General features: G+C 47.3%; 1 protein-coding gene across 1 annotated transcript in view; it reads left to right on the top strand.

The window, feature by feature from the left end:
* DNAJC25 (DnaJ heat shock protein family (Hsp40) member C25) overlaps positions 1-23,380 on the top strand; it is a 33,594-nt gene that overhangs the window by 7,272 nt on the left and 2,942 nt on the right. The window contains exons 2-3 of the mRNA XM_029614630.1: positions 5,571-5,723; positions 7,076-7,546. Coding sequence (XP_029470490.1) covers positions 5,571-5,723; positions 7,076-7,546 — 624 coding nt within the window. The remainder of the gene's footprint in view (positions 1-5,570; positions 5,724-7,075; positions 7,547-23,380) is intronic.

The raw sequence follows: 23,380 nt of genomic DNA, 5'->3' as shown, positions 1-23,380 counted from the left end.
TTCTTACTAGAGGACTGTGTTCTGCGCGTCAAGTTTCTGAACGGCAGACTTTGCTTTGCCGAAGCGGTGCTATGTCTGTATTGACGGTGTCGATAGCGGCCGAAGCGGCCTTGAGGGCATCGTCAAAAATATATATATGAAAAACATCGATGACCCGGGCAGAGCAAGGATAACAGTGAGGAAAGCACTGATGGCATCGGCATAGGTATCTATGGAAACGATGTGGCATCAAGAGATGGAAAAACATCGTTGGCATCGGAAAAAATGCCGGCATCGGAGTTGATGACCGCATCGATAGGAACGTCAAAGACATCGATGGAAACGACGTGGGCCTGACGGTGGCACAGCAGCGGGCACCGGCTCCCTTTCTGCCTTTCCCTCCCCCCTTACCAACCCAGAATACTTCTGACTACCTTTCTTACTCCTTCCTACCCAGCAGCCCCACAGTTCCATCTCTCTCTCCACTTCCATGTCTCTTCCCTGCCCAGCAGCACTCAAACCCTCCCTCCTCAGCCTCTCCCCTGCTCAGCAACCCCAACCTCCTTTCCTCCACCCCTTCCTATCCAACAGACTCCTGACTCCCTATCTCTCCATGCCTTCCCGCCCAGCAGACTCAAACCCCTATCTTCCCATGCCTTCCTTCCCAGTACATTTCCCCCTCCTCCTGGCTCCCAGCCAGCAGAAAAGACTTCAGTCCAATCCAGAGTCTCCCTCCCTTATCAACAGCAGATGAGGGCAAGAAGCATTGAGGAGAGGAAGATGAGGCAGCAGCAGCAGATCTACAGAGCACGCACCTTTCTCCCTTATGCTACTGCTTTCACATTCAGGTCCCATGGGGTGAAGAGAGCATCAGCAGCCTCACTGCCAGGCAGAGGAAGATAAAGTTAGAGTCCTGCCAGGCCCATATGAACATTAGTTGTGATATCGTGCTCTGACCTGGGTGAAGGAGGAGAGAAAAACCTCTCACTGGTCAGGAAGAGCAGAAGAAAACAAGAGCAGCTTCCTGTCATACCATTAAAAGAAAAGTCAGCCAATTCCTGCCCAGATTAATGAGGAAAGATCAGTCTTCTGCTGGCTCTGTGACACACCTCTCGGGACTTCGCGACACACTAGGGTGTCCCAACACACCTGTTGAGAACCACTGCCTTAAAGCACTAATGGGGGACGCTTTTGAACCACTAAAACAGGCATTGCTGAAATATTTGTCCTTGAAGACCAACTTTTTGGTTGCTATTTGCTCTGCTAGATACATTTTGGAACTACAAGCTCTCTTGTGCAGGGACCCTTACTTGGTATTATCACAAAGCTGTGTCACCTTTCAGCCAGTGGTGTCCACGTTCCATTTAAGTCTCCCTACCAACCTTTAAGGATGAGAAATAGCGAGGGAAGGATAAGAGGCTGCATTGCCCGGAGGTGCGCTGCATGCTCCTAAGATATCTAAAAGTGTCAAACTGTTTTCAGGAAGATGGATAAACTGTTCAACCCTGTAGCAGTCCTCGGAAGGGAGAAGCAGCTTCCAAGGACACTTTGGCCAGATGGGTTAAGGAAACGTTAGCCACAGTTATATGCCCAAAGGCAGACAGGGTTCAGCACAACTCTGTACACACTCCATGAGGACACAGGCATCACCATGGACGGAAGCAACCTTGCTTTCACTAGAGGAAATCCGTAAGGCGGTCACTTGGTCATTCTTGCATTCCTCTCATGCATTCATCTCATTCTTTGTTAGAGAATTTTAGTTTTATTTTATCGTTTTACAGTTCATGACTTCTCTTGTGTTTATTTTTATTATTGTAAACCGTTGTGATGGCATGTTCCAAACAACGGTATATAAAAGTTTACAAATAAATTAATATTGCCAACTGGATATAAGAGCCAGATCAGATGTGGCCTTTGGGGCTGGGATCCTTAGAGCAGTCCTTTCTTTGCCCCATCTGGCCAAGGTAATTCCCAGTTGTAAGGACTGATCTAGCAGGAAGATGAGGAAAGTGAAATCTCTTCTTACCTGTTAATTTCCTTTCCTCGAGTTCTGCTAGACCAGTCCAGAGCCTGCTCAGGAAGACAGGGGGCAGCAGTAAGAACCATTATTAAGGGGGATTCTTTTCTCTTGTGTTCTCCCACATGCTTCGACCTTTTTGGGATGTGTCTCGAGGACTCTGAAGACCTTTCCATTTCAATTCACAGGAAAAATATTCCTACAGTCCTGGAATAAGAGTTTTTCTATCTCGCTTTGGCAGAAGTCGACTGGCAACAGCCTGGGACCACACCTCCCTAATACTCAGGGATGCGATCATCAAAGAGGTCTGCTCTCTCTCTCCAACAGCTATGGAGTAGGGAAATCCCACTTGGTCTAGCAGGACTCAAGGAAAGGAAATTACCAGGTAAGAAGTTTTACCTTATATGGGCTTATACATTTTTGAAGATTACATAAATTATGACGTCGGCACTGATAAAAAGCCGTAGGCTAACTGTGTTTGTTTTCCTGGAAATGGTTCACTGGTATTATTTTGTTGGGGAAAGTCCTTAAAGGAGTCAGGCAGATTCTTGGAGAGTGTGGGAAACTACCCAAAGTACTTTCATATTCCAGCATTTTAATCCCAAAAGGAGCTGTCGTCGGGGCACTGAAAATTTGATTCTTTAATGTGGGAATCCAATAAAGGATATTCGGTCTTCAGTGCAAGCCTTGCTGTAGACAATATAGATAGCTAAACAATACTGTTTCATGTACAAAGGCGGACTTGATTCTTAAATCCCAAACATCTGAGGTTAGGGAAATACTTACAGTACCTGAACGTAATCTGCCTTGAAATGCCTGGAAATAGCGGAATAGAAAGCAGTAAAAGAAATAAGTATTGATTAAGGAAAAACAAACTGGAAATCGGGGAGGTCCATATTCAGGCACGGGCTATGTGGGTAAGTTAACCGGATAAGCTTACCCATTTAACTTGATCTTTAAATGCAAAGTTAGCTGGGTAAATTCATCTGGCAAACTTTAGGACAGCCCTTCACATGACTAAAGTTATCTGCGTTCCCTGCCTTAGAGCCCTTCTGATTTATCTGAGTAAATTTTATCTGTCTAAACATTTACCCAAATAAATCTGAGGCAGTCAGCTTAGAGGAATTTTTAAATACTACTGCTGCTACTACTACTTAACATTTTAATCCCACAGTTTGTCTGGTTGGGTCCTTAATTTAACTGGACAAACCTTTTGAATGTGGTCCTTAGAGAACTTACTGGAAGATGATATGGAAATAAGAATAACTGTGACAGTCTCTGACCTGTGTCACAGCCTTCTTTAAATACTTTGACTGAATCGGTGTGAAAAGGCAATACTTTTGTGAGTTTGAGCAAGACAGATAAACTGTAGCTAGGGATTTCCATTTTTTATTTTATTTTTCCTGGGAATTTATCAGTTTCTAACAACAAGAACAAAAATATACTTGCTGGGAAAAAAATGAATCTTTTTTTTTTTTTCTACTGATTTCTCCTGTTTTTTTTTTTGTTGGGGTTTTTTTTGTAATAAACATTAATTCCTATGGGAACCCCCCTCCCTGAAAACAAAGCTCCCTGACACTAGGCTTATCTGAGACTGCTGTCAGAAAATGGAAGGTTCTGCCCAATCAGAGCAAAAGTTACATAACTCTGCTAGGAGTAGCCTAGAGGTTAGAGCAGTGGACTATGAACCAGGAGACCACTGTCACTCCTTGTGACCTTGGGCAAGTCACTTTACCCTCCATTGCCTCAGGTACAAAATTAGATTGTAAGCCCTCTGGGGATAGGGAAATACCTACAGTACCTGAATGTAATCCACTTTGAAGCGCTGAAAAAGTGTGAAAAGCGGAATATAAATCTAAATCTAATATATAAAGTAACTTGTTAATGTAGTTTTCCGCTACAACCACCAGGCGTCACATAGCAGAAAGGTACTGTGTATGCCGAGCAAAGGACTTCGGTTTTTTTGCTATGCCTTCTAAGATCCTGCCTGCTTTTAATACAGTATCGTATTAGATGGTGGCAGACAGGGATCAATTTGCTTATGCAGTCTACCCAGCTTTCTGTTCTGTGGTTCTCTACGCATTCATTTCCATTCTTAAACCAAAGCCAGCTCTTCTCTCCCATCTCTCTTATCCAGCCTCGCAACCCTGCTGTTACCACAAGTAGGTTTACCTTCTCTTATAGTGCTGGCTTCCGCCATATCCATCAGTGGGCTATTCCTCTTTTGGTTCTTACAAGTCCCTAAGCTAATCCAACTATCAGGCTCACCCTTCATCTGACTTTCTTGCCACCAAGCTTTGTAATAATCCAAACAGCCACCACAGCTAGTGAGACTGTTCAAAACATTTGACCACTTCCTGTGTATTGATGTTAGGATTAAAAGCATGACCACTCTGCAGGTTAGCCTAGCCTTCTTGGATGCTTGATGCAGCTGTGCTGCCGTTCTCTGCACATTGGCTTATGTGGTCTCCTCTGGCGTTCTTAAGTTTCAGTATAACTGAGTAAAGGCTTCAGGTCTCTCCATTTCTTCTCCCTGTTTAATGTCTTTGTTCTCCATTTTGATAGGATTTGGGGCCAGCAGGGAGCCAACTAGCTTTATCCTTTTGTTTTAATGTGTCAGCTGCTATTGGCTTCTTATAATTTACTTGGGTTGGAGTCTTGATCCTCCTGTGTTTGTGGTGGAGGCACACCCTCTGTTGTTTGAAATACCAGCAGAGAAACTTGCTATTGTGTGAGTTATGTCACCTTAAATCTGCAATTTAATTTTTACTTTTATATACCACTTTTCCAAAAATGCTCAAGGTGGAGCTGCTTATATCTTAAAAACGAAAACATGGACCTAAAATAGACAGACTAAAACCATAATTTAAGACAATAAGATAAAGTGGTTGTTAGTAGATGAAACCAGATTCCCTTTAGGATCCAATAAGTTGTTCCTGGAATATTTTATGAATAAAAAAGTGTTTTTGCACTGACTCATCAACCAGGAAAGGAGAAGCCTAGTTTAGTGCAATCTCTGTAATCCTAGAAAAACTGCAGTTAGTTGGCACATACAGGTCAACATGATCCGAAGCTCTCTGTTAAACTGCATCTCAGCGTCCTGCAGCTACAATCCCAGAGTCATTAGTTTTCCAGGTCACTCGTTTCCTAACTGCCAGATTAAGACTCTGAATTTACATCCGCATCAGCGTGTTTGAAGTTTATGAAAGACTGCTGAATATAGCCATTCCTTTCTCCTATAGGCCTAAGCAAACCGGTCTGCCAGGGGTAAGTGTTCACCAGAACCTGGTGCATGGTGATAACCCTATTCATGCCAACTAAACAAACTGCTAACACGGGACTTCAGAGATCTTCACAAATAGGGGTTGGCCATAGTGAGAATTATCTTTTATGCCAAACAAATGTGAGAATATTGGGATCTTTCTGTCATAAAGCTAGCATTGCTGCTGTTTGTGAACCAGAAACAAATCCAAATAGATCTGATCATGTCATTCCATTTTCATTGTTTTCATTTATTAACATTTGTTTTAGAAGTTAATAATGAGAATGTGAATAATGCTTGGCCTTTCTGCAGGATGAAGAAACAAGGAAAGACTATGACTACATGTTGGACCATCCCGAGGAGTACTATAGGCATTACTATCACTACTATAGCAGGAGGCTGGCTCCAAAAGTGGACGTGCGACTAGTGATCCTGGTCACAGTGTGTGCCATCTCTCTGTTTCAGGTAAGATACTTTTCATCACACACAGGCTGGAGAAATGAACCCTTTGTTTCTTATTTCTTAACTGCATCGGCCAGGCAAGAATTACTAACCTTGCCAGGTTTACATGGCAGATGCTTCTCTGGTGCATCTTCTTAAACTGAAACGTTGTCTTCTTGCCCCAGAACTGTCACCTTGTTCTACAATTTCAGACTATTTTTACATTTTAAGGAAAGGTTCCAGTTGAAGGTTTTAATATTTTCAAACCTATATGTCAAGTAGGATATTAGGCCTCTTTGCAGACAAAGTGGTCCAGAGGTTTGTACTGGCAGGTGGAAGACCTGGTTGTGACATAGGAGATGATAGCAAATAAAGATCATTGGTCCATCCAGTCTAAGGATTACACCTCCGCTGCCAGCCACAGAAACTTAATCACTGCTAGATTATTGCTTCTTATCTAAGTTGGTTGGTTCTCTACCATCCTGGCTAGATGAACATGCAAGCTGCCATACTTAATCCAATTCCCAGCCCTACCTCTTCCCCCACCATTAACTTGCCACCAATTTGTACTTAACTAAACAGCTATCAAAGCTAGTGAGGTTGTTGCCTCTAAGTTTGTGCTCCTGCTGGGCAATGCCTGGCCACCCCCAACCTGTACAGACCTGGTTGTTTTCTGGTGAACTATAGCTTGCTGATTGTAGCTAGCTAGCTACTCTGCGACTTAGTGTCATGGGATTGTGTTCCCTTGATCCACACCTTGTTTTTTTGTTTTTTTTCTTATTACCTGTCGCCTTGCCTCTGCTCTCAAGGGAATGAAGTTTGGGTTGTCTATAACAGTGCAACCCTCTTCCCTATTCTTGCCACTTTCTTCTATATCTGTCTCAAGCGTGCTCGAATTCTGTATCAGAGCACTGGTTTTCTCCAACACTGCTGGTGAAGTTTATTCTCAGTAAAGTAATTTCTTGTTTTCCTCTGACCCTTTCTTTCTCTAGTTTCATATAATGACCTCTTCCTTGTAATTCCTTTTCTATGAAAAATTACATCTTCCTGTATTTATTGAGGCTCTTCAAATATTGGACTATTTTTTTTTATCAGGTCTACCCTTTTCCTTTCTTTCTACCAGCATATATGTTTTGAGCATGCTCAGGGTTTGTGTTGCAGGCTCTGTATCGTCTTTGTAGCTCTTCTGTACCACTCTTAGTCATTTTACTGTTTCTGAGTTATACAGGGGAGAATTCAGACCCCCAAAAGGAGAGGGGATGATTTGGGTCTTTTTGAGGAGGCATGGGAGACTTGTATTATATTTAGAAAGGGAAAAGGATGATTATTTTTTTCAGTTCTACGGTTTTGTATTTTTGTGTGTTTAAATTTTCTAGTACTACAGCTGGTGGAGCAGCTACAATGAAGCCGTCAACTACCTAGCAACTGTGCCAAAGTATCGCATCCAGGCTACTGAAATTGCCAGGCAGCAGGGTCTGCTCAACAAGGCCAAAGAAAAAGGCAAAAGCAAGCGCTCGAAGGAAGAAATCCGGGAGAAGGAGGAAGACGTCATCCGGGACATTATCAAAACTAAAATAGATATCAAAGGAGGCTATCAGAAGCCCAGAATATATGATATCCTTTTATTTCAGATTGTCTTAGCCCCCTTTTATTTATGCAGGTATATTGCCTGGTACTGCTGGTGGGTTTATTCTTTTAATATTAAAGGACAAGAATATGGAGAAGAAGAAAAGCTGTACATCATTCGGCGGCACATGAGAATGTCACAGTCTCAGTTTGACAGCCTGGAGGAACAGCAGAGAAGCACTTTCCTTGAACGACAGCTGTGGAAGAGGGAAAACTATGAGGTGAAAGATTCTTATGGGCTGAAATAGGGTAGAATGCCCCGTCACCTCCCTGTTTTGCAACTTTTCCCCCTTTCTTTTATACATTTTGTGGTCCAGTTCTGTTCTTCCATGTGTTTCAAACAGAAGACTGGTAAACAAGCTAGCCACTATAGGGGCAGGAAGCTGTGAAGAGGATGAGCAACAGGGTAAGCACCAGAACCTGGAGAGTGGTAGTCACTGGAGATCGTTCTGGTGGAGTAGCTCAGTGCGAGGGCCAGACCTTTGCAATATCTTTAATTGCAACATTGCAAAGGCATTTGAGGGAGAAACTTACCTGTCTGACAATGACCAGGGTGGAAAAATATTTATGAAACTTGTGCACCAGTCAGAACTTAGAGTCAGGAAAATATAAATCAAGTGTAAAAAGCCACAACTAAAAAAAAAAAAAAGTCAGAACAAAAATCCAAAAACATGTTAAGTGAAAAAAATATATATATCACTAGGAAAACTATCCCAACAGAAGAAAGTACAGTTTTGAAGGATCCCCTGGATAGCAAGATTGAATCTCCACTGATAAAATCATTTGAGGTTTCTGGTCTCCACTCTGCAGGCAGTAGTCTGCAGTGGTTCAGTAGCTAGAGCATGTCAGTACTGGACTCAGAAGTTTCAGGAGGCTGGTAAGTTCCTAGAAAAAGCAGCACACCTTGAAATGGGCATGGCCTTCTTGGCAGATGCTTCTTATGACCTGATCTTGGCATGAGCAAGGAACATGGCCACTGTGGTGGCTGCTAGCCATATGGACCTGGGAGGCAGAATTGGCATTGGAGGCATGTCTCACCAAACTTCCTTTTAAAGTAGGGCTTCCCAAACTTTTAGCCAGTGTGACCCTATTTTAGCACTTGAAAATTCACATGACCCCAGAGAACAATCAAACCTAATTCCCTGTACATACCCGGATCAGTCCAGACTCCAGGGTTTGCCTCCCCACCAGCAGATGGAGACGGAGAAGTTCTGGCTGACCCTGTCCTATACTCTGAGGTGCCACCTACAGTCCATCAGTATTTCTCTGTCTCCAGCAGATGGTGGAGGTGCAAAATCCTACAGTCCGGACTTAGGAAAAAAAAAACGGGGGGGGGGGCGCACTAGTATTAGTGCCACATAGGGTAGTTAGGTTCCTTTGCCTTTAAAAAACAAAAAAAAACCCAGAAGATGTGAAGACAGTTGTTGAAGCCTCCCAGAGGGTTGGCAGGTCCTGCGGGGGCCATCCCCCCTGGTATTCGAGGCAAAACGTGTTAGGGGTTGAGAACCCTGTTGCCAGATGCTTCCAACTGCACTGGGGGGGGGGGGGGGGAGATACCGGGGCGCCCGGCTCACTGACCACTAAAGGACAGGACCCGGGCCTCCAGGTTTGGAAAAAAAATAAAAGTTTTAAAACAGAGGGGGAAGCATTGCAGCTGCCAGGTTGACTCTCCGTTTCATTTTTTTTAGTCTTACCACTGCTGCTGCTGACTTGCTGCCGTGGCAGGTGCCTGTTTTTCGACTGGTCCCGGAGTTCTTTCATCATGCTGCGTGGAGTGGCCTGCCGCGCATGCGACAATGCGCACGTATGCGTTTCCCGGAATGGGCTTTGTTCGGCATGCCTCCCCGGGGGGCAGCTCAGGAGGCACCGGGGAGGTCGGGACAGCCGCATACGGAGCACCTGCGAGTCTTGAGCGATCGCAGTGCACCCCACCGGATCTGTTCCCGCTGAGTGCGGGAACGGACGCTATTTTGTCCGCTTTTTGTGCAGCAACACGCACCACAGAGGGAGTTAGTAGTTCTCCCCCTCCCTTATCCCCGAGGGGGAGTGTACTACAGGAAAGGCCCATGCTACCGCTGGAGGAGAGCCCTGAGGGGGCTTCAGACTCTTCTTCTTCCTCACTTTCATCAGATTTTATTTTATTGCTGCACAAGGCGTTTAAAGCCAGAAGGTCTGTGAAGAGGCAGTCTGTGAGAAGTTCAGGTCCGCAGGGGGGCCAATTTGGGACAAAAGGGCTCTAAGAGGGCCAGACCTTTTGAGGGGGCTGATGGCCAGAAGGCTAAGCGCCCCCTTCGGACCCCCTTGTCTTCCCCGGGGGCGGACTTCTCCTCAAGAGTTCAGATCCAGAGGAGCAAGATCTCAGGCGCAAACCCCCTTGGGGAGGATCCCGAGGGCGACCAAAATCCTTTTTCCACTCAGAGCCCCCTTCAAGTTGAGATAGATGACCCTAAGATGGTCCGTCTCTTCAGGAGGGACGAGTTGGGTCCCCTTATCCCCACGGTTCTGGAAGAGTTAGGCATTGATAGCCCCTCCGGAAGACTCGAGGATGGGGTTTATCGATCCGGTTATGGTGGGTCTTCGAGGTCTGACCAGGTCTTTTCCCTTTCATCTTTTGGTCACAGACTTCTTGTTTCGGGAGTGGGACACTCCAGATTTGGGCTTGAAAGTCAGCAAAGCCATAGATAAGTTTTATCCCTTGCCAGAAGATGCCTTGGACATCCTCAGAGTTCCTGAGGTGGATGTGGCTGTGTCTGCTGTTACTAAGAAGACCACCATTCCAGTGACAGGGGCGACGGCCCTCAAAAATCTCCAAGATCGTAAGCTGGAAGTCCTGCTCAAGAAGATTTTCAAGGTGTCTGCCCTCAGAGTGCGGGAGGCTATGTGCAGCAGTTTCTCCTTAAGGGCAGGTCTCCACTGGGTGCAGCAATTGCAGAGTAACGCTTCCCTGTCGGACGTTGTTCAAGCGGGACAGCGTGAAGCTGCCATGGCCTATAGTGCGGATGCCCTTTATGTTCTTCTACGAACCTCTGCCCGGTCTATGGTTTCAGCTGTATCGGCCTGCAGGCTACTCTGGTTGAGGAACTGGTCTGCGGATGTCTCTTCCAAGGCCCAGTTGGGTTCCCTGCCTTTTAAGGGCAAGCTCCTCTTCGGTAAAGATTTGGAGGATATGATCCACTCCTTGAGGGAGAATAAGGTCCATCAACTACCGGAGGATAAGCCCAAGACTAGAAGCTTTTTGTCCTCTCTGTCTCGTTTCCAGGGAAATCAGAGATTTCGGTCCTCCTGATCGTCAGGCTCCTCCTCTAGACAGAACGCCGGCAGACAACAACCCTGGTCCTTTTGAGGGCGGCGGTTTGGTAGATCTGAGATCTCCAGATCTGTGGGAGGCCCTAAGCCTTCACAATGAGGCAAGGCAGGTCCATTCATTCGTTCCGGTGGTAGGGGGCAGATTATCTCTATTTTTCGAGGAATGGACCATGCTGACATCAAACCAGTGAGTCTTCAGATGATAAGATACGGCTACGCGTTTAGATTTTGCTTGGCGCCTTTGAGACTGGTTTCTCGTTTCCCCATGCTCGTACATGGAGAAGCGGCAGGCGGTGCGGGACACCTTACAGCGCCTACTCGATCTCAGAGCCATTGTACCAGTTCCTCCAGCAGAGCGGCAAAGGGGCTGCTGTTCCATCTATTTCGTGGTGCCCAAGAAAGATGGCATATTCCGGCCCATTCTCGATTTAAAAAGGGTCAATAGGTGTCTTTGAGTCCCCCGCTTTTGCATGGAGACCCTGCGTTCGGTCATTGCGTCAGTGCTCAAGGGTGTAATTTCTTGCGTCTGCATCTCACAGAAGAGTATTTGCACATCAGGATCCAGGCTGATCACCAGAAATTCCTCAGGTTCTCCATCCTGGGTCAACATTTTCAGTTCTGTGCTCTTCCTTTCGGGCTAGCCACAGCACCCAGGACCTTTACCAAGGTCATGGTTGTAGTGGTAGCGGAGCTTCGGAAGGAAGGCTTGTTGGTCCATCCCTATCTAGACGATTGGCTCATTCGGGCAAAGTCAGAGAATCTTTTTCACTCTGTGGTGGACCGGATTCTTCAGCTTCTGCGGTCACTGGGTTGGGTGGTCAGTTTGGCGAAGAGCCAATTGCTTCCCTCCCAGTTCTTGGAGTTCCTAGGAGCCCTGTTCAACACATGTCTCAGCAGGGTTTTTCTCACTGAGGAGTGCATTGTCAAGCTGCAAGGACAGGTTCGGGACCTGCTAGCACAGGGTCTCTCCAGAGTTTTCCACTACTTGCGGGTTCTTGGCTCGATGGCCTCTACTTTGGAGCTGGTTCCCTGGGCCTTTGCTCATATGAGACCTCTTCAGTCAGCATTGCTTTCCCATTGGAGCCTGGTGTCCAAGCAACTTCATCTTCTCCTACCTCTTCTCTTTACAATCTCTGCACGTTCGAGTCTCGATTGGTGGCTCCTCTCAGACAATTTACACCGGGGAGTCAGCTTGGAGGTTCCTGCTTGGACGGTGGTCACCAGGGGGAAGTCTGTGCAGGGCCAATGTTCTGTGGAGGAATCCCAATGGTCGATCAATCGCCTGGAGACCAGGGCAGTGCAGTTAGCACTACAAGCCTTTCTCCCACATCTGCAGGGCAAGTCCGTCAGGGTTCTATTGGACAATGAGACAGCCGTGGCCTATATCAATCGCTAAGGGGGAACCAAGAGTCGGCCGGTAGCAATCGAGGCCCAACAGTTGATAAGCTGGGTGGAGCAGCACCTAACCAGCATCACCACCTCTCACATTGCAGGAGTGGACAATGTCCAAGCAGATTTTCTCAGTCATCACCATTTCAATCCAAGGGAGTGGGAACTCTCTGAGGAAGCATTCCATCTCATTTTTACAGCAAGTGGTCCAGACAGAGTGTCAATTTGATGGCGACCTTCCGGAATGCCAAGGCCCCTCGTTTCTTCAGTCTGTGCCGGGAGCCAATGACGGTAGGGGTGAATTCTTTGGTTCTCGCTTGGCCAAAGCGCGTCCTTCTCTGTGTTTCCGCCGTGGCCTCTCATCTGCAGAGTGCTGAGGCGCATCGAAGCTCACCCATCCGAAGTGATCCTGGTAGCTCCGGAATGGCCAAGGCGTCCATGGTTTGCAGATCTCGTAAACCTGTCAGTGGAAGGGCCCCTGAGGTTTCGGAATCTTCCAAATCTTCTGCATCAGGGTCCCGTTTATTTGGAAGGGGTGGATCGCTTTTGTCTCACGGCATGGCTTTTGAGAGACAGAGACTAAAGAGGAAGGGTTATTCGGACACAGTTGTCACTACCCTTTTGCGTTCCAGGAAGACCTTCACTTCTTTAGCCTATATCAGAGTGTGGCGCATCTTTGAGTCTTGGTGTGTAGACCACAAGGTGGATCCTACTCGGGCTCTGGTGTCCAATGTATTATCTTTCCTACAGGCTGGATTGGTTAAAGGACTCTCGTGTAGTTCTTTGCAGGTTCAGGTAGCGGCCCTCTGTTGTTTCCGTGGTAAAATACGAGGTGTGACCTTTGCTGCGCATCTGGATGTGGCATGGTTTCTCCGAGGAGCAAAACACCTGCGTCCTCTGAGCAGGAATCCTTGTCCTTCTTGGAGTTTAAATTTGGTTCTCCGAGCTCTATGTGCGGCACCTTTTGAATCTTTAAAACGAGCGACGCTAAAGGACCTTATCTTAAAGGTGTTTTTTCTTGTGGCTATTTCCTCTGCTCGCAGAGTGTCTGAGCTCCAGGCCTTATCCTGCAGGGAGCCCTTCCTCAGAATTACGGATTCGGGGGTCCCTTTGCGGATGGTTCCTTCATTTCTTCCAAAGGTGGTATCTGCCTTTCACTTGAATCAGTCGATAGAACTCCTGTCGTTTCTAGACTTGGACCGCTCTGATCCCCAAGCTAGGGATCTGAGGAAACTAGACGTACAACGTGTTGTGCTACGATATTTGGAGGTTACCAATGGTTTCCGTATGTTGGATCACTTTTTTGTGCTCTGGAATGGTCCCAAAAGAGGTTGCAAGGCGTCTAGGTTTACGATCGCCTGCTGGTTGAAGGAGGCTATTAGTTCAGCCTACTTGCTTCATAGTCGGCCGCTTCCGGTCGGTCTTAAAGCGCATTCTAAGTGTTTGCAGGCAGCCTCGTGGGCAGAGTGTCAGCAAATTTAGCCGCAGGAGATTTGTAGGGTGGCTACTTGGAAGCCTTTACGCACTTTACCGATTGGACGTTCAGGCCCTAGGTTCGGGGGGGGGGTTTGGTGAAGGTGTGATTTGAGCGGGACTCTTAGGGTCACACCCCGTGTAGTGGAGCTCTGGTACATGCCAGGAGTCTGGACTGATCCGGGTACATACAGGGAAAGGAAAATTGTTTCTTACCTGCTAATTTTTGTTCCTGTAGTACCATAGATCAGTCCAGAGTCCCGCCCTTTTCAATGTGGAGATAATGGAGAGTCCACTCTTCAATGCTTCTTTATATTTCTGCAGACAAGTTCTCTAAAGTTTTTTCAAGGTTTTATTTTAAGGGTCCTGCTCCTACTTGGGGTTAGTGATCTGCTTTTTATCATCGGTCATAGCCGGTATACAGTTCATAATGTTGTGGTTAATTGGTTTAAGATATTCTGCTTTGATACAACGTAATACTGACTGACTGTAGGTGGCACCTCGGGCTCAGTCAGTCAACTTCTCTGTCTGCATCTGCCGGTGGGGAGGCAAAACCCTGGAGTCTGGACTGATCCGTGGTACTACAGGAACGAAAATTAGCAGGTAAGAACCAATTTTTCTTTAGCAGGGGTGTAGTTTGCCTCCACAATCTCTCCACTCACCATTCCTGCACTCCAACTGATCCCTTCTCTCAATCTCCACCCCCCTCCAGAGGGTCTCTCAAGCTCTTCCCCTCCAGCTGATCCCCTCTTACATCCCTTCGTTCCTCTCCCCTTCCCAGCCCAGCCTCTCACCCACTCCAGCTTTTTTACATCCTCCCCACTGAACCTCTCTCACCTCCAAGCCATTTTTACAATCCCAATTGATCATCTGTCATCCCTTCTCTCTTTTCTCACATACCCCCCCCCCCCCCCACAGTTGATACTCTCACCCTTAGCTCCTCTCTTACATTCCCCTCTCACCTTCCACAGCCCCCATCCAAACATCCCCTTGACTAGGATCAGCAGCAACATTTTCCTTTGGGCCTCAGGTTATAAGTGGATGACAGGTAGTGGGAAGAGAGGGCAGGCTGATGACAGGGGCAACATTTTTCTCTTAGGTAAGTTCAGTGATGGGAGAGGATAGAGAAGAAGTGACAACCTGCACAGACCTGTGCACACTCTGCCCACTCTTCCCCAGTGGCTGGTCCAATGCCTGATGTTGATCTGCAACTGGCAGCAGCATTAGTAATGAAAGTCAGCACAGGATCTGTGAGCCAGTAAAAGCTCACAGGTCCTGCAGTGGCCCCAGGCCCTCCTCACACTGTTATTGTGGAAACTCAAGCGAGGGCGGGACCATTGTAGGACCTGAGAGTGCATGCTAGCTCAAAGATCCCATGCTGATTTCCACTATTTCTGCTGCTGGTGATTTCTGGAGAGGACTGCCCTTGGAGGCATTTGTGACTCCAGCTGGAGGTTTTGTGACCCCATTTGGGGTCCTGACCCACAGTTTGGGAAGCTCTGTTTTAAAGAAAAGCTCATTTTTGGAGAGGACATGGAGAAGTTGGTCAAGTACTTGGGAGGGTCCAAGTTGCCCAGATTTCCAGTGGATAGAGTTAATAGTTCTTTCCATGCTTTTCCAGGTAGGACTCTCTTCAGGGAGTCGAAGCAATATTTGCCTGGGAGAGCATCAATGTCATAGCGCATCTGGTGGGGCCAGCAGTAACTGAAGTTCCCAATGAAGGTTTGGGACCTTATCTCCAGAATTACAGATAGATAGTCTTCTGACATTGTTTTACCAAATCACTTTGAGCCAGTGGGTCCTGGATAACATCAGAGGTGGTTACGCCTTGGAATTTTCCTCCCTATTTGAGATGCATTTTTCTTGTCCACATGACCCTAGATCATCTTTGCCAGTTGGGAGCAGTAGTTTCAGTTACGGAGTCAGAGACCAGGAAAATCTTTGATTTTACTTTGTGGTTCCTAAGAGGGAAGGTACTTTTCAGTCCATTTTAGAATTGAAGCAGGTCAACAGTACACTGCGGGTGCCTCAATTTCGAATGGAAACTCTGAGGTCAGATATGATTGTGAGGCAGGGAAAGGTTTCAACCACCCTAGATCTGACAGAGACATAGCTGCACATTCCCATTAGGGAGAACAATCAGATTCCTGTTTGGTGTGGTTCCCAGAGGTTGCTTCTAATTCAGAGTATTGCTGTTTAGGCTGGTCACAACTAGAATTTTCTTGAAAATGATGGTCATGATGGCAGTAGCGTTGCACCAGGAAAGTATTCTGTTGCATCCTTACTTGGATGATTGGTTCATCCAAGAGATGTGGGAGGAATCTGTTCTCCGTAACTGAACTGGATAGTGAACTTCACAAAGAGCAAGCTGGAACCCACCCTATCCTTGGAATATCTGGGAGTCCACTTTGACATGAAAAATGATCAAATTTGTATCACAACAGAGAGAATTCTCAAGATTCGGAGTCTAGTGTGTGCCCTTAGGTCAGAGCCCCAGGCTATGAGATTATCTGCAAGTGTTGGTGGCACTCAGTTTAGTGTCCTGGACAAGGGTACACATGTGATCCTTGAAGTCTGTTCTGTCTCGACAGTTGCCTCAGTCCCATATATATTCCACAAGGCTCTCACTGTCAACACTATTTTTTTTTTAAATATACAGTTTCCAAGAAACCACTTGAAAAGGAAATTAGAATAGACATGGGTAACATAAATAAACATTTAAGTGAAGAAAATGTACATGCCATAATCCAATTCCTTAACAAATAGGAATCCAGACACTATTCCAAGCAATTATGCCTTTCAAACCAAGAACTTGCGTAATTAGGGGAAATAAAAGCATTCAAGGGACCATGGCTATTATAATAAAGAAAGTATTTCCTAGCGTGTAGTCAGATGGACTCAGGACCAATGGGTATTGTGCTCTTCTGCTAGCAGATGGGAGACGGAGTCATATTTCAAAGCTGACGTCACTCTAGATATACCCCTGCATTAACCTCAGCTCTTCAGTATCTCTCCATCTCCTAGCAGATGTGGACATTATCCCACACACTAGAATAGTGTTAAGAATTACAGCAAAGAAGAAATAAAATTTACCTTAAAGAAGGTCAAGCCCCGCTCTTCTGCGGTGATACCTAAGGGTCCCTCCCCCAGTCGAGAATTCCTGAGGTGATCTCAGATATCCCTTAGAGGTGTGCCTTAGTCCGGTAGCCGGTTCCCGAAGTGGACTTAGCCCCCAGTGTGGCTGAAAGGCAGCAGGTGCAGAACAGAGCGTGGCGGTGAAGGTAATTCTCTCTCCCCCCGCAGCTGGAGACTGTCCGGCACACGATCGGTAAGCACTGAGACCAGGTAAGAAAAAAATCTTTAAATTCAGGTCTCCAGAGCTCGGATTGCCGTACCGAATTCTTCTCTGGCGAGGTTAAAAGGGAGCACTGATCAGGTTAGCCTTGGTTGGGCTAGGCCCCGATCTGGTGCAAGGGTCCACACACGTGGAGACCCTCGGTGGGGGGGGGGGCGCCATCTTACACGCGGAGGTCGTCTGTGCCATCTTCCCTTCTCAACCGGTGGTACGCGCGGGCCAGGCCGGGTGGCCGATGCGCCTAACTTGCGCGCGTCCAATCAGACGTGCGCACAACTGAGCACACCCGTGTGCATAACTACACGCACAGCCGCGTTTACAACTGCACGCGCACAAACACACAAAGGCAATGGCACCAGCGCCTAAGAAGGCCAGAAGGCACTCTCTTTGCACAGCCTGCCACATAAGAGCCGCGGAGCCTGAATTGGAGTCCTGCCTGTGTCAACATTGTGAAGAAGCCCAGGGGGAACCAAAGCCTTGTTCCTTACTGTCAGGAGATGGTTCTGGAACTACCAACGATAGCTCCCCGGATCTATGCATCTCCAAGATGGCTTCCCCACAGGAGGGCACCTCTGGGGCCCCTACTCAGACTCCCCCTGGGATTAACATGGACCCAGGGACCTTCTCCTGGTTGGAATTTTTCCAAGGCCTGCAAGCCTTCGTTCAGGCGCAATCAACCCCGGCTGCACCCAGGGCTCAACCCCTGCCGGAAGCACAAGATCCTTCCAGCCCTGCTCGGATGCCTTGAGACCTGCCTCGCCTAACCAAGAACTTCCCTGACAAGGACCCAGACACCTCAAATGAGGGTGACTCCCTGGAAGAAGGAGAGATCCCTCGAGGAATGGAACCATACCGAACCATGCTTCGCTTCTTCCACAAGGACGAGTTACCAGCCCTTGTTTCCCAAACTCTGAAGACGCTGGGTATTCCAGGCACGGACCCTATGGTGGAACCAAAGAAGAACCCCATCTTGGTGTCTCTTCGTAAGGCCTCATGCTACTTTCCAATGATGGAAGCCATCCAGGAACTGATTGACCTGGAGTGGTATCCCCTGGAGGCCAGCGTCAAAGGGGTTCGGGCCTTGGAAGCTCTAGAGCCAGCGACCAAGGAACGCCTGCATTTCCTGAAAGTGGCCGCTATGGTCTGTGCCGTCTCAAAGCGAACAACGATTCCATTTGAGGGGAGGTACTGCATTGAAGGATACTCAGGACAGATGATTGGAATCCATCCTTAAGCAGGCCTTCGACGCAATTGCAATCACATTGCAGATTGCTTCCTGCTGCGCACTGGTGGCACTTTCCTGCTTGTTCCTCTCGAGAGAGGCGAATAACTCCAGAATGTATACCGGTGAGACAATAGAACTTGCAGCAGCCTTCCTGACAGACGCAAGCTCAGACCTGGTGTGCACCTCAGCCAGGGGAGTTGCCACGGTAGTGGCAGCTAGAATACAACTATGGCTACGGAATTGGTCTGCAGACGCGACAAGTAAAGCGAATCTCACAAGAATGCCCTTTAAAGGATCTCTTGTTTGTAAGCGAATTGGAGAAGTTAGCCAGCAAATGGGGTGAATCCCCAGTGCCTCGGCTCCCAAAAGATAGGAATAAAAGATCTCTGCATCCCTCCCCCAGAAGAACCAAGGGCAGAGTCTTGCAGCGCTTTAGACCCTACAGGAACTCAGTTCCATTCACCTCGTCCCTCTGGAAGGTCCCAGCCCTTTCGGAACCGACAGACCAAGAGGGGAGCAGGCCCGGGGGCAGGCTCCAACCGTGCTCCACAATGAGAATGGGCCGACCCATCCACAGGAAGAGGAGATAGGGGGTCGACTTGCCCTCTTCTACCAAAGATGGGTCAAGATAATGTTGGAGAAATGGGTACTAAACATCATTCGAGATGGTTACTCTCTGGAGTTCCACAGCATCCCTCGAGACAAATTTATGATGTCACCCTGCCACTCCCACACCAAGAGACTGGCGGCAGAAACCACTCTAACAAGGCTGCTCAGACTGAAGGCAATAACTCCGGTTCCCACGCCCCAACAAAATATGGGGCGCTATTCCATCTATTTCATCCTTCCCAAGAAGGAAGGATCATTCCGGCCCATCTTGGATCTCAAGAACGTCAACCGTCATCTGCGGGTACTACGCTTCCACATGGAAACCCTTCACTCCGTTATAATGGCAGTACTACCCGGGAGAGTTCCGAACCTCCCTGGACCTTTCTGAAGCCTACCTCCACATCCCAGTTTATCAGGATCACCAGCATTCCTGCGCTTTGCGATACTGGGTCACCATTACCAGTTCCGAGTGCTACCCTTCAGCCTAGCAACCGCCCCCAGAACTTTCACCAAAATCATGGTGGTCATGGTGGCAACACTGAGGAAGGAAGGGATCTTGGTACACCCTTACCTGGATGACTGGCTGATCAGGGCAAAGCCTTTGGAAGAGAGCCGGCAGGTGACCAGCAGAGTCAAGAGCCTACTGCAGGAACTTGGTTGGGTCGTGAACACGGGCAAGAGCAGTCTGCAGCCCTCTCAATCTCTAGAGTACCTGGGGGCCTGTTTCGACACCAAAAATAACAAGTCTTCCTCCCTCCTCCAAGGAGAAGAAAACTGATGGAACAATTACGACGATTGAATACCATCGCATGCCCCAAGGTATGGGACTATCTTCAAGTCTTCTGCCTCATGGCATCGACCATGGAGGTCGTTCCATGGGCAAGGGTCCATATGCGACCGCTCCAGCAATCTTTACTTTCACGATGGAACCCACTGTCCCAGGACTACTCAATTCGCCTCCAACTACCAGGAGAGGTACGTTCTCAGCTCCTGTGGTGGCTACAGGAAGATCACCTGAGCAGAGGAGTAAGCCTATCCCCACCGAACTGGACCTTGCTCAACATGGCTACGAGCCTGCAGGGGTGGGAAGCCCACTGTCAGGAACTGACGGTCCAGGGACAATGGAACAAGGAAGAGGCGGAATGGAACATAAACCGCCTGGAAGCTTGAGCAATCAGACTAGCGTGCCTGCGATTCAGCCACAGACTCCAAGGCAAAGCGATTCGAGTAATGTCTGACAACGTGACAATTGTTGCTTACATCAACCGCCAGGGAGGAACCAGGAGCCAGCAGGTGTCTCTGGAGATAGACCTTCTCATGGCATGGGCAGAGATAAACCTACAAGGGATCTCGGTCTCCCACATCGCAGGAAAAGACAAATGTCTCAGCAGACTTCCTCAGCAGAGAGAGCCTGCAACCGGGAGAATGGACGCTGTTGACCACAGCCTTCCAACTGATAGTAAATCGCTGGGGCCTCCCAGCCATGGATCTACTGTCCTCCCGTCTCAGTGCCCAAGTCCCCAGGTTCTTCAGCCACAGACTAGTGCCACACTCCCAAGACTTGGCCAGAGGAAGACTTACTGTACGCCTTCCCACCATGGCCACTACTGGGCAAGGTCATCTGCAAGATAGAACATCACAGGGGATTAGTTCTACTATTGGCCCCGGATTGGCCAAGATGACTCTGGTACGCAGACAAGCAAAGACTCCTTGTGGAGAACCCTCTGGGCCTACCTCCACACAGGAACCTTCTCCTGCAGGGCCCGATTCTCCATGAAGATCCTTCTCAATTCTTTCTTATGGTCTGGCCCTTGAGAGGACTCGCCTGAAGAAGTGCGGTTACTCAAAGGCTGTGCTTGACACTCTGCTCTGAGCATGCAAGTTCTCCACATCCCTGTCATACATATGGATCTGGAGAGTATTCGAAGCCTGGTGCGAGGACCATGGGATACTCCCACAGACAGCCAAGATTCCCATGATTCTGGAGTTCCTACAGGACGGTATGAAGAAGGGGTTGTCATTCAACTCCATGAAGGTTCAAGTAATCGCACTGTCCTGCTTCAGAGCCAAAGTGGACGGTATCCGGCTATCAACCTATCCGGATTTGTCCTGTTTTCTGAAAGGGGTTAAACAACTCCGACCACCCCTAACGTGGCTGGTGCCTCTAGGGAATCTCAATCTAGTATTAGACTTCCTAGCTGGGGCTTCCTTCAGACCAACATGTGGTCTGTCACTACTCCTCTTAACATTGAAGACGGTATTCCTAGTGGCAATATGTTCAGCTCGTCGCATCTCCGAACTACAGGTACTAGCCTGTCAGGAACCGTTCCTTAGGTTCATGCCTGGAACCATACAGCTGGGCACCGTCCCCTCCTTCCTACCCAAAGTGGTTTCTGAGTTTCACTTGAACCAAACCATCTCGCTACCATCTCCGGATGAGCATAAGGACTCGGAAGACATACGCCTTCTTCGCCATCTAAATGTCGGCAGACTCCTAGTAAGGTACCTGGGAAAGATCGGAACTGGTACGCAAAATGGATCACTTGTTTGTTCTTCACAGCAGGAAGAAACAAGGAGAAGTGGCCTTGTGGGCGACCATAGCCCGCTGGAGCAAGGAAGTAATCAAGGCAGCCTACATAGAGGCAGGGAAGCCCTTACCACTACAGGTTAAGGCTCATTCTACGAGGGCATAGGCAGTTTCTTGGGCAGAAACCAAGCTACTGTCACCTGCTGAGATCTGTCGGGCGGCAACATGGTCCTTCATACACACCTTCTCCAGGTTCTACCGCCTGGATTTTCAAGCCCGAGAAGACACAGCCTTCTCAAGGGAAGTACTAACTGTCTGGGAGTAGCTTTTGTACCTCCCACTGGTCCTGAGTCCATCTGGTTATATGCTAGGAAATGGAGAAATTACTTACCTGATAATTTCGTTTTCCTTAGTGTAGACAGATGGACTCAGCATCCCGCCCTCGGCTGCCCTAGAAAAGGAGAACCTCGGATAGCAAACCTCGAGACTAAGCAAATATGGGTAAGCCGCAGGCTACCCTTAGTTCAAGACACCCACAGTTTGTCCAGTGTCGGCGTTAATTGGTTGAGTGCACTGGTGGCCTCCAGTTTGGAAATTAGTTGAACCAGTTCAAGTTTTAATCAAGATTAATCAAGTTATTTAAGCAGAGATATATCCACAATGGCTTTTCGAAGAGAATACTGAAGAGCTGAGGTTACTGCAGGGGTATATCTAGAGTGACGTCAGCTTTGAAATCTGTCTCCCATCTGCTAGCAGAAGAGCACAATACCCACTGGTCCGGAGTTCATCTGTCTACACTAAGGAAAACAAAATTATCAGATAAGCAAGAATTGGAGAAATTGCTTAACTATAAAGACAGACAGCAGTTGGTGTAGAAAACATTTCTTCAGCAGGGGTCTTATTGCAGAGAAAATGAGCTGAGACAGTTGAAAGAAAATATACAAAATATCTCTCTATTTTATATAACATTTACATGGATATTTCAAGAGGAAAAGAGCCCCCAATTGTAACTTTTTCCTTTTTTTTTCTGGGATTGTCTCTCTACATGTGGAAACTCTAACTTTATGTTGAAGGAAAGTTTCAGTCTGATACCTAAAAACAATTTATCCAGTCTCTGTCTGGTTCCAGCAAAATGGAAACAACCATAATGACAGGTCTAGCCAACATGCTGTCAGAAGTCTCTAAGACTGCAGAAATATTCATTAACTAGATTCCATAGCTAATAAAGCTTGTATATTTTGTCCATCACTGCTCCCTTTTTTTTTTTTTTTTTTTTTTAAAGGGGGAAATAAATTAAGACAGAGATTGTTCTGGAACTTTCAAAACCTTCATTAAGTATCTTTTCCACATTTCCTAAGCAAAAGTAAAAGGTATTTTGGAGAAGCTAATAAATTGTAAATTTTTACTTCTGACAGGGTTCTCCAAATTTTCCACTCTGTTAGAAAACATTTGATTTTCTTTCATTAAGGTTTCTTGCAAAGATTTAATACTATCCACTCCTTGCTTAAGTGTATCCATTTGTAGCCCCCACTTTGTATTAGCCATGTCCAAAGCCTGCACTTGAGTATCTAAATCAGAACATTTAAGAATCAAAGGATTGAACTGTGCAGTAATATTGGAATTTAAGCTTTCAGTTGTTTCCAAAATTGTTTCCAAGGTGAAAGAAACCAGTCTTACCATTGGAGTACTCTTGGCAACATAAGAAATTTCAAATGAGGGTCTCCCTGACTGAGAGAGCCCTTCTGTAGGTTGCCGCTGATTTCTCTTGGCAAGGGTAACCCCTGGGATGCCAGAGAAGGACAAACCATCTGCAGAGGCTACTTCCTGAAATACCACGGTCTCTGCTTGGATCTCGGCGATTTCAGTATAATCACCACATGCTAATTCCAATCATGAGGTCTGGTCTCGAGCCTCTGTTGGATTAGCAGGAGCCATTCTTTCAATCTGAGACAGCGATGTTAAGTGAGTCAGGAGCGAGAGCAAGTTCCTCTTCCACTTGCTCTGCTTCTGGCAATTCTACTCCTGATATTTTTGGAGTCCTACACAGCATAGGAGCACTCCAAGAGTTCAGCAGAATCTGCCCTCTCCTTGGCTCTTCTTTGTAACTGGTATGAGGCGTAGTTAAGGTAATTGTAACAGTAGACAAAAGTGAGACTGCCCTGTGTGAGAAT

Source organism: Rhinatrema bivittatum, chromosome 1 (genome assembly GCF_901001135.1).
Source record: "Rhinatrema bivittatum chromosome 1, aRhiBiv1.1, whole genome shotgun sequence".
In the NCBI taxonomy this organism is placed as follows: Eukaryota; Metazoa; Chordata; class Amphibia; order Gymnophiona; family Rhinatrematidae; genus Rhinatrema; species Rhinatrema bivittatum.
The sequence above is the reverse complement of the archived record's forward strand: the minus strand, read 5'-3'. Positions and strand labels throughout refer to the sequence as shown.